The sequence below is a fragment of the Littorina saxatilis genome, linkage group LG17, assembly GCF_037325665.1.
Source record: "Littorina saxatilis isolate snail1 linkage group LG17, US_GU_Lsax_2.0, whole genome shotgun sequence".
NCBI lineage: Eukaryota > Metazoa > Mollusca > Gastropoda > Littorinimorpha > Littorinidae > Littorina > Littorina saxatilis.
The window spans coordinates 53,433,763-53,445,579 of NC_090261.1; the positions used below are offsets into that span (position 1 = coordinate 53,433,763).

Genomic DNA, 11,817 nt, shown 5'->3' on the forward strand with positions numbered 1-11,817 from the left:
TGCTGTCCGTTTTGTATTTCTGTCCGTTTACATAAAACAGATGACGAAGTGAAATAACAACTGCATGTTTCTTGAAAGCGCGCTCAGACAGACAGACAGAGAGACAGAGAGACAGACAGACAGAAAGACAGACAGACAGACAGAAAGACAGACGCACGCACACACAGAAACAGAGACACACAGAGACACACACACACACATATACACATACACACACACACACACGCACACACACACACACACACACACACACACACACACACACACACACACACACACACCGTAATGTATTTAACTTCAGCGTTGAAAATGTAAAGCTTACAATCCAGTGGCATTATTGAGTTATATTTGATACAAGTCACTTGAACCAAAGCAAAGACAAAATCTAGTAACATTGTGACAGGGGAGGCTACCGCTCCTTTCACAGCAGAATCTGCACTCGAGTTGTTGGCCTTTAAGTTAACACCTCTGGATTGTGGAACTCTGTTTGTGATGGGGTCTGGTGGTTTCCGATTTACGGCACTCGGTTACAACATGATTCGTAGGTATAAGCTAAACAATTTACTATAATGTGGTTCGAGGAAAGCGCAGACTTTCGGCAGCCATATTTGTCTCCCTTTGCTTGTCATTTTCGTTCTCAAAATGACCGCGTAGATGTTTTTCTTGTAAAAAATAGAAAAACGTCCTTAAATTTAGAACACTAACGTTCAACATAACCAAACAAAGGAATATCTAAACAGAAAAGAATCATTTTGGCCTTGTTGCAATCGCATGAAGGAAGGAACAAGTTCGGTGACATATTGAATTACAATAGGCTTTCATTTGAAACTTTTGGGCTATCATCTTGGATTGACGGCATAATTAAAGCCGACCTCACTCGCTTTGTCCCGTCTGGCTTCGATAAGGATTTGGTATGGAACCCTATAAAGGTGTAATTATAAAAAGCAAAAACTATCTCCTCATAAGCTTGCTGTCCGAATTTCAGTGCTACTTTTACGACACGCCTTGTCAAGGTTTACGTTACGTGTGACATCATTTACAATCAGCTGGAAACTTGCATTCTCCCAGTAAGGTCATATATTGTACTACGTTGCAAGCCCCTGGAGCAATTTTTTGATTAGTGCGTTTGTGAACAAGAAACAATTAACAAGTGGCTCTATCCCATCTCCCCCCCTTTCCCCGTCGTGATATAACCTTTGTGGTTGAAAACGACGTTAAACACCAAATAAAGAAAGAAATTTACAATCAGTAGCGTCGTTATACATATTTTTCGCATTAATTTGGTACATTTTAACCAAAAAAAGCGGATAGCCGCTTCATTGAGTCGTTTTAAAGTTCGGTCTCATTCGAAAGTTGAGACATAACGCGTTAAAAACATATAGGTTTAATTGAACGGTTAAGTCATCTCCAAACTTCGCCGGTTGGCCGGCCCCTCAACCATCACACACAGAAAGTAACAGCGATGTGTCCTAGAACCAATGGAAAAGATCATCTTGACCGCAATATCCAGACGACAGAAAAATATCACACAGGGTGAGGGGGTTCCCAATTGTGGTAGGGGTACATTAGTTGAGGGTGCGAAGCACCCGAACCTCCTGGGGGGGTGAGGGGGGGGGGTCCCAATTGTGGTAGGGGTACATTAGTTGAGGGTGCGAAGCACCCGAACCTCCTAGGGGGGTCCGGGAGCACGCCCCCCCCCCCCCCCGGAAAGTTGTTGAAATCTAGATTAAAATATGTGCAATCTGGCGCATTCTGGGAGTATTTGTGATGAGTTTTAAAGGCATAACAAAATAAATGTTTTATTTTACGGCCTTGGCGGAGGAGGTACATGGTCAGGCCTGGGGGGGGGGGGGGGGGGGTACGGGCAACAAGACCCCCCCTCCCCCTCCCCCCCCCCCCCCCAGGATCCGGCCCTGTGACACAACACAGACAACGATTCTACAAAGTTTAAGTTTCAGTCACGACGGTTGCATCCATGCTGCTGCCAAGAGAGTCACGTGACTGCGTGGTCATGCGCACACCTCTTCCGGAAGCGTCAGTCTTCTTACGCTGGGTCCTGGCGGGACAGAAGCAAGAGAAGGTGTTGGCAAGTTCCCGGCGAAACCTTTTACCGGACAGACAGTACAGGTAGAAGTTGAGAGCGTGGTTTGTGTAGTCCAGGTTATTGAGGATCGTGCGGATAAAGTAGTACCTGGAACGAGAAGAGGAAAGTCATCATATTTCTTTCTTTCTTTATTTGGTGTTTAACGTCGTTTTCAACCGTTCAAGGTTATATCGCGACGGGGAAAGGGGGGGGGGGGGAGATGGGATAGAGCCACTTGTTAATTGTTTCTTGTTCACAAAAGCACCAATCAAAAAATTGCTCCAGGGGGTTGCAACGTAGTACAATATATGACCTTACTGGGAGAATGCAAGTTTCCAGTACAAAGGACTTAACATTTCTTACATACTGCTTGACTAAAATCTTTACAAACATTGACTATATTCTATAGGGAAAGTCATCATGGCATTTTTGTTGATAGTTCACTATTCTGTTGTTAACAAACTGACTTCCCTCGTTTCTACTTCAAGTCAATTGTCTTTAGGTTAAACACAGACAGACAGACAGACAGACAGACAGACAAACACACACACACACACACACACACACACACACACACACACACACACACACACACACACACACACACACACACACACAAAAACAAAGGACATGGCCAAGAGCTATCTACAAAAATAGATAACTGACTGGTTCAATGAAGCGAAATGCAGCCGAAATGTTCTTCAAAGCAAAAACAACTACAACAAGAACAATTTTGTACACATACAATCACGTTTCTTTACATTTTGAGCAAGCAAGAATATAACCAACCAGCCAACCAGCAAGCAAACCCACTTGCAAGCTAACCAGTAAGCGAACCCACGAATCAACCAGTAAGCAAACCCACTTGCAAGCTAACCAGCAAGCGAACCCACGAATCAACCAGTAAGCTAGTAAGCTAACCCACTTGCAAGCTAACCAGCAAGCGAACCCACGAATCAACTAGTAAGCCAGTACGCCAACCCACTTGCAAGCTAACCAGCAAGCCAACCAACGAATCAACCAGTAAGTCAGTAAGCCAACCAACTTGCAAGCCAACCAACCAACCAACCAGCAAACTAACCAGCCAACCAGCCAACCAGCCAACCAACCAACCAACCAACCAACTAACCAGCCAACCAGCCAACCAACTAACCAGCCAACCAAGCACATAAACTTCCCTCAGAAACAAGTACCACTTACACAGCGTACTGGGGGTTGGTGTCCCTCTCCCAGAAGTACCGTTCCACCACAATGCTGACACCCATCGGTCCAACACACACGAGAAATGCTGTAGTGACCAGCAGCAACATGCGGGTCAGCTGGCTCTCCTGTGTGGTCATCTTGCTGGACATCTTGTTGCCAGATGAACGCTGGTCAGCAGACGAGGTTGTGTCACTGAGCGTAGTCTTGGACTGGAATGATCTTGACGCTTTCACCTGTACATTTTGAAAAAAACTGATGAACCTTTGCATGTTACTTTAAAAGGAAGACAGAAGTAAATACACCTTACTTTGATTCATTGAGAAAAAGATGAGGAAACACAAAAGAAATGGACTTACTCATTTTCAAGCACAACAGAAAGACAGACAAAACGCAAGGGACAACATCAAGGCATACAAAAGCCCTATGGTGTTCCATTGAAAACATCTACATGGACTGGAATAAAACTGAGGGGAAAGGGTCAATACAATGAAGTAACAAAACAAAATAGCCGAGGAGATGACAGATGCACAGACAAAAGGTTCAGTGCTAGTATTCTGAATGCCATGGCATGTATCCTAAAATGACAAAATCCAGTTCACACCGTGATTTCATCGTAATTGAAAGAAATGATAACACAGTATTACAAAGTGAAAGGAAACAAATAACATTTGACCAGATACGATTTAGTCTGGATTTACCGGAATCCAGTTCATACTCTGATTCCATCGTCTAGCTAACGAACTCGAAGAAGGACACAAAACCCAAGAATTACAAAGTGAATGGAAACGAATGACATTAGGCCAGATACCATTCAGTCTGGATATACCAAAATCCTTTTAATACCCAGATTCCAGCGACTAGCAAACGTGAATTGAAAAACAAAACAAAACTAAAACATTAGACACAATGGTTGAGTCAGTACCTGTCTGACGATGAGAATGTTGAAGACGCAGAGACAGAGCAGAGGCCCGTAGCAGTACAGGACGCCGTCTATCCAGGGCCAGATCTTCTGAGCATAGAACGTGGTGAAGCCAGGGATCGTCCGACAGTACAGATTGCCAGAACCCTCGTCAATATACGTTTCTCTGAAATGTACAATTGAAGGTAGCGACAATAGCGACGAGGACGACGACGACGACGACGACGACGACATCATCATCATCATCATCATCATCATCATCATCATCATCATCATCATCATCATCATGTATACAACAGGTGCATCATCATCATCATCATCATCATCATCATCATCATCATCATCATCATCATCATCATCATCATCATCATCATCATCATCATCATCATCATCATCATCATCATCATCAAAATAAAATAAAATATGTCAACTGCGGGGATATAATGACTACATGTACCAGTGTTGCACAAAGTGCTCTTTCGTCTTTCAAGTAGATCAAGAAGAAGCGGTACACAATACAGCACCCATTTTCTTGAAGAATTTACAACTTATTATACAAACCATACAAAGCACAGTCAACAAACACTTAGACAAACACACTTCTGAACAACAAACGATAAAGCTACAAGAGCAACGGAATTTTGCGTGAATCACCAGACATGGATTCTTGTGGTAAACATATGACTTTGTTTTGTAAAGGTCACATGAATTACTGCATGGAAGGCATGGATTATTGTGAAGAAGACACGCCCTCATCAAGAGAACATATTGATCACTGATCAGCACGCATGGATCATTTGTGCAGAATGCATGGATTACTGTACAGAACACATGAGTTAATGAAAAGATCATATGGATCACTGATCAGAACGCATGGATCATTTGTGCAGAATGCACGGATTACTGTACAGAACACATGAGTTAATGAAAAGATCATATGGATCACTGATCAGAACGCATGGATCATTTGTGCAGAATGCATGGATTACTGTACAGAACACATGAGTTAATGAAAAGATCATATGGATCACTGATCAGAACGCATGGATCATTTGTGCAGAATGCATGGGTTACTGTACAGAACACATGAGTTAATGAAAAGATCACATGGGTCGCTGTACAGAACGCATGTATTACAGTACAGAACATGTGGGTTGCTGAAAAGAACAGACGCGTCATTGTACAGAACGCATGAATCGCTGTACAGAACGCATGGATTACTGTACAGAACATGTGGGTTACGGAAGAGAACAAACGTACTCGTACCATTATGCAGAATGCATGGATCACTGTACAGAACGCGCGACTGAATTACTGAACGAAATACATGAGTAACGCATGGATTCCTGTACATAACACATTGTAAGAATGTACAGAACATAAGTATGCGTTATACAACAGAACGACTCGAATGGATCACTGTACAGAGCGCATGGATCACTGCACAGAACACATGGATCACTGAAAAGAACACATGAATCACTGTTCAGAAAACACGAATCACTGTACAGAACGCTGGCACTCATCCGTGCAAGCCGATTTGTCAGTGTGTCATGTAATCAGTAAGCTTCCGCATCTTTTACAACTCATGATATCATCAAGGAATGGAGCTAAACAAGTGTAAATTGACTACAAAGTCTTCAATTAAAAAAAACATTAAAAGAGCTTATAGATCGACCCTCCACCACGGAATGAGTCGGATATCACCTCGCGGGGTTCTGCGCTACGTTGTCAGGTATCAGTGTGAGGGTCACCTTAGTCACAGGCTTATAACTCGAAAAGTTTTCGCTCTTTTCTAAAACGGTTTTCACCAATAGATAGAGCATAACAAGCTTTTTAAGAAAATGTAAGAATATAAAAATCATGCAAAGGTGACATGCGATTCATTCCGTGGTGGAGGGTAATTATTACAGTAATACCTGCGATGAACGGAGGCCCTTAATTGGGACCAGCCAAATGTGTTAATGCGTTGCAGGTGACCTATCGTGGCATTTAGTTCTTGGAAGAGATAACAGACAAAGGGACAACAGGTGTCTTTTCAAGGGAGGTGTCCTCTTGTCGGAGGGAACGCACATCGATCGCAGGTACCACAGTATAACATTTATTTTTATTTTTTAGTAGATCCACATGTACCTGATGATCAAATGTTGCAGGTTTAACCCCATAATCAGCAGGGTTTCCATAGCAACAATGACGACAGCACGTCTGACAGTGAACCAGGTGGCAGCTCTGAGAGGGTAGCAGATAGCCAGGTAACGCTCTATCGTCATGGTTACCATGACAACCACGCTGCTGTGCATCCCGAAATGCATCAAGAAGAAGACGAACTGACAGGTGCCCTCCTTAATTAACACACCAGATTCAAAGACCATCATTACAGCAGATAGATGCGCAGATCATCAATACAATACATAGGTATTCATGAATAGCATCAATACAGTGGATATATTTGTATATCATTAACACACCATTTCTCTCTTTAATGAATACAGCAGATTTATAGATTATCAGTACAACCGATAGACTCGTATGATTATAAAATATAGCGGATGTAGTTATTTGTATAGCATTAACATATCATCAGTTAGATTTGTATATCAGTACCATGTAAATGCACACAGCGTAACTCGTTGCCTGTTCAAATATTGAAAAGCTCGATTTCGCTCGCATTTCAATATTTAAAAAAACAAAATCCAATTCGTGTAAACCTGGCATCTCTATTTCTCCCCACCCCTTCTCCAACCATAAACCGTTTCTTCTTCTGCGTTCATGGGCTCAAACTCCCACGTACAGACGTGTTTGCACGAGTGGTCTTTTTTACGCGTATGACCGTTTTTACCCCGCCATTTTGAGCAGCCAATACGCCGCTTTCGGAGGAACCATTAACCCTGAATCTCACCTTCTATGCTCTACGCTGTGACCTTAACTTCATACCTTTATGGTCTCATGCCCAGGGAACTTCCTGACGAACCATAAACCCTGAATCTCACCTTCTATGCTCTACACACCTTAACTTCATACCTTGATGGTCTCATGATGTCCTGGGAACTTCCTGACAAACCTGGCATCACATAGCAAGCCATATAATATTCTCTATTTTTTCACAACCCCTTCTCCAATCATCCCCCCCGCGGGTTAGGGGGAAGAATTTACCCGATGCTCCCCAGCATGTCGTAAGAGGCGACTAACGGATTCTGTTTCTCCTTTTACCCTTGTTAAGTGTTTCTTGTTTTGAATATAGTCAATTTTTGTAAAGATTTTAGTCAAGCAGTATGTAAGAAATGTTAAGTCCTTTGTACTGGAAACTTGCATTCTCCCAGTAAGGTAATATATTGTACTAGGGGAAGGGCCCCTAATATGGACCACTTTTTGTTATTGCTGATAACTAGCTTGTTTTCTTGCGAAGAAGTTTCATTTTGTGGTTGGTAATCCTTCTCTCTTAGTTTAACCGTTAGGCCTAATTAGAGTGAAATAGCTTTGATAGACATTCAGTAAAAATTAAATACAGAAAAAATCACAAATGGTCCATATTAGGAGCCTGGGCGCCCAATATGGACCAGTGAAGCGGCCTTCACGAATCACTGTAAAAAGCCCCCTATACTTCAAAATAACATGATACAACTTAGTGTGCAAGTCAGACAAATTCAAATATGCTTTAGATTTAGCTGTTTCGGGTTGATGAGAGCATTATTTGAAGCACACCAGGAAACTGAAGAAGCTTATTAAAAACAGAGTGAAAATAAGTGAAATTATCAACTTCCACACAAAAAAGACTATTTGTTATATTTTTTTGAAATCTCGAGGGCTAGTTATAGGTTATTTTCAGCAAGCTTCTTAATGAATTAATTCAAATTGCCTTTAGGTTTTATTTTCTTCGATTTGTTGAAGGTGGTCCATATTAGGGGACTCACACATACTTTGAGGTTTTGCTATTATTTTTTGTTTGCAGTAGAAACCCGGGGTACACACTGCTAAAATGTAACAAATACGGTCTTATCTGTCATATATAGCCATTTTTGTGTGATAAAAGCTTTGGCTGTGGACAGAAACGAGTCTGTTTTAGGCGGCAAATTTAGAGTGAACGCTGCCAAAAGTGAAAAAAAGCGAAAAAGCCTAACGGTTTTGAGGTTTGTGTTTCTGCAACTGTTTTAACATGTGCAACTTATCCAGAGAGGGTGAATAAAGCGAATGAAATTGTTTTGAGCGCTCTAGCGCCGTTAGTTTGTCAGAACCGGAGGTGGTCCATATTAGGAGCCGGTCCATATTAGGAGCCTTTCCCCTACGTTGCAAGCCCCTGGAGCAAATTTTTGATTAGTGCTTTTGTGAACAAGAAACAATTGACAAGTGGTTCTATCCCATTTCCCCCCTTTCCCCGTCGCGATATAACCTTCGTGGTTGAAAACGACGTTAAACACCAAATAAAGAAAGAATTATCCAATCATAAACCCTGAAGCTCACCTTCTATGCTCTACACCTTAACTTCATACCTCTATGGTCTCATGCCCAGGGAACTTCCTGACGAACCATAAACCCTCAAGCTCGCCTTCTATATTCTACACCCTAACTTGATACCTTGATGGTCTCATGTCCCGGGAACTTCCTGACGAACCATAAACCCTGAATCTCACCTTCTATGCTCTACACCTTAACTTGATACCTTGATGGTCTCATGGCCAGGGAACTTCCTGACGAACCATAAACCCTGAAGCTCGCCTTCTATATTCTACACCCTAACTTGATACCTTGATGGTCTCATGTCCCGGGAACTTCCTGACGAACCATAAACCCTGAATCTCACCTTCTATGCTCTACACCTTAACTTGATAGCTTGATGGTCTCATGTCCCGGGAACTTCCTGACGAACCATAAACCCTGAAGCTCGCCTTCTGTATGTATACTCTACACCTTAACTTGATACCTTGATGGTCTCATGCCCCGGGAACTTCCTGACGAACCAGAGGATGTTGACGACCTGCACCATGGAGTCGGACAGGGAGAGGGCGGCCATGTAGACGTAGGTGGTGCTGCCTGTGCCGCGAGCCGACACCAGCACGCAGAACGCCAGCACGTTACCCACAATGCCTAGCGTGGCGCAGATAGGGACGTAGATCCGGTCTATCCATTTGCCGGCCACGAAGAGAGGAAACTCTTCCAGGCTCCTGGAGTCGCTGAGGAACTGCTTTGGAACCTTGCTGGTGCTGGAAGCTTCGCCTGAAGAAGATGACACAATGGATCCTCTCTTTGAATACCCCTTCATTTAAGACCGCATTCCTTATTAGACTTAGCATGTTGGCTAAGTGTTCCTCCATTTTAAAGACCTAGTTTTGTGAGACTTTGAAAGGTTTTATAGGGGGGGGGGGGGGGGGGGGCAGGGGGGGGGGTCCACTGTAGAACAGGATGCAATTTCAGAAACTATGAACTGATTTCACGTGTTTATTGAATGAAACCGCCATTCCGTAATTCTCGATTCTAGAATTCATTGTTATTTTGGAACGTCGCGTTTAGCCGTCATTTTGATTGAATTTGAACAGACTCCTGAAAATCATTATAGCCAATTTAACGGAATAACTGGTTCTTTGACCAATCACAGACGTACTGACGTCAGTTCGCGGACTAATAGTGTGAGATGATGCCTGGAAGTTAGTGTGAATAATGATCAGTTGGAACAAAACAACAGATAACAAGAACAACTCCGTAAAATTGCATACGTAGTGCTCGTCCGTTTTAGTGTACATTTTAACATCCAAACAATAACATGGGTGTACATGTGCGCGCGCGTGTGGTTTTGTGTGTTTACGCGCGTGTGCACGCACGTGTGTGTGTGTGTGTGTGTGTGTGTGTGTGTGTGTGTGTGTGTGTGTGTGTGTGTGTGTGTGTTTGTGAGATAAAATAAAGGGGAACATAAATCAGGATGGAAAATGAGTAATTATCTGAAGGTGCATTGATTTTAACAAAGCTGTATATTGTGCTGTCAAATGTCAGTACCGATTTCATGGAGGCCATAACCGTCAGTAGCGATTGAGAAAGTCAGGGCTGTTGTGTTGAGGTAGAAGTTTGACACGAGACTCCCGTCCTGATAAAAAAAATAGAAAACAAGTCGCGTAAAGCGAAATTACTACATTTAGTCAAGCTGTCGAACTCACGGGATGAAACTGAACGCACTGTATTTTTTCACCAAGACAGTACAGCTTCGTCAATCCCCGCGTGAAGGAAATCGCTCACCTCCCACGTGCAAAACGTAGTGATATTGACACGCCAGATTAGCGCGGTAGCGTATTGTGCTAAGCAGGAAAGCGCGCTTTTCTGTATTCTTGTTAACTTTCTGAGCTTGTTTTGAATCCAACCTATCATATCTATATGTTTTTGGAATCAGGAAATGATAAAGAATAAGATGAAATCATTTTTGGATCGATTTCTTAAATTTTAATCGTAAGATTAATTAATCTATTTTCGTTAATTGTGATCACATTTTAAGAGTAAACATGACATATGTATATATTTTTAGAAGCAGAATGTGATGAAGAATACGATGCAATCAATTTTAAATCTGTTTGCGAAAAATCGATTTTAATGACAACTTTAATGAGCAAACTCATTAATTAATTTTTAAACCTTCAAGCTGAAATGCAATACCAAAGTCCGGGCTTCGTCGAAGATTACTTGACCAAAATTTCAACCAATTTGGTTGAAAAATGAGAGCGTGACAGTGCCGCCTCAACTTTCACGAAAAGTTGGATATGACGTCATCAAAGACATTTATAAAAAAAATGAAAAAAATGTCTGGAGATACCATACTCAGGATCTCTCATGTCAAGAGTCATGAAGATCGGTCCAGTAGTTTTCTCTGAATCGCTCTACACACTCACACACACACACCCACACACACACACACACACACATACACCACACCCTCGTCTCGATTCCCCCCTCTAGGTTAAAACATTTAGTCAAAACTTGACTAAATATAAAAAGACAAAACTGTGCATGTGCTCATTAACTGATTATTGGGTTCTTGCAATGTTTGTTTCAGACACAACGATCCGAGGAGGCTAAATCCACATCTTCATGATCATTTAGTCTCTTTGTTTTCAACCAACCAAACAAACAAACACACGCGAGATCTCAGAGAGAGAGATCAAATCAAATCAAATCAAATCAAATCAAATTTTAAATTACGAGGGTTGTGGCATAAGCATTACAAACGAGCTTTTTTTCAACCAGCCATTGCACAGAGAGGGACTACTCTAATCACACATATACACGGACATTCACATAGACAAAAAGTAGACAACAAAAATCATTGGTATATACATGTACACACAAATTGTTTAAACAAAAAAATACTGAGTGTTTTATATGTACAGTTGTGGAGAAGTACTGAACATGCATGCTCTTGAGCAAATGTGTTATCAAAACTTGGAGTTTTTATATGATGAAATACTGATGCTATGGACACATATGAAAATAAATCTGAAACGAAGTCTTTCACAACTGTGATTTTTTGTACTATGACATCAAGTACAATGAAAGGTCTTTTTTGAATGTATTGAGACTCAGTGAGACTCTGGGAGAGAATTCCACACGACGTTGCCAGAATAGACTAAACTTGATG

At 41.9% G+C, this 11,817-nt stretch overlaps 1 protein-coding gene across 1 annotated transcript; it reads right to left on the bottom strand.

Moving 5' to 3' along the window:
* Positions 1–1,912: 1,912 nt before the first annotated feature.
* LOC138953318 (mu-type opioid receptor-like) lies at positions 1,913–6,475 on the bottom strand. Its single transcript, XM_070325116.1, has 4 exons — positions 6,339–6,475; positions 4,209–4,371; positions 3,284–3,519; positions 1,913–2,191 (listed from the first exon to the last, which is right to left on the bottom strand). Exons 1-4 carry the CDS (start codon positions 6,473–6,475, stop codon positions 1,948–1,950), a joined length of 780 nt encoding a protein of 259 aa, XP_070181217.1. The 3' UTR covers positions 1,913–1,947.
* Positions 6,476–11,817: the final 5,342 nt, after the last annotated feature.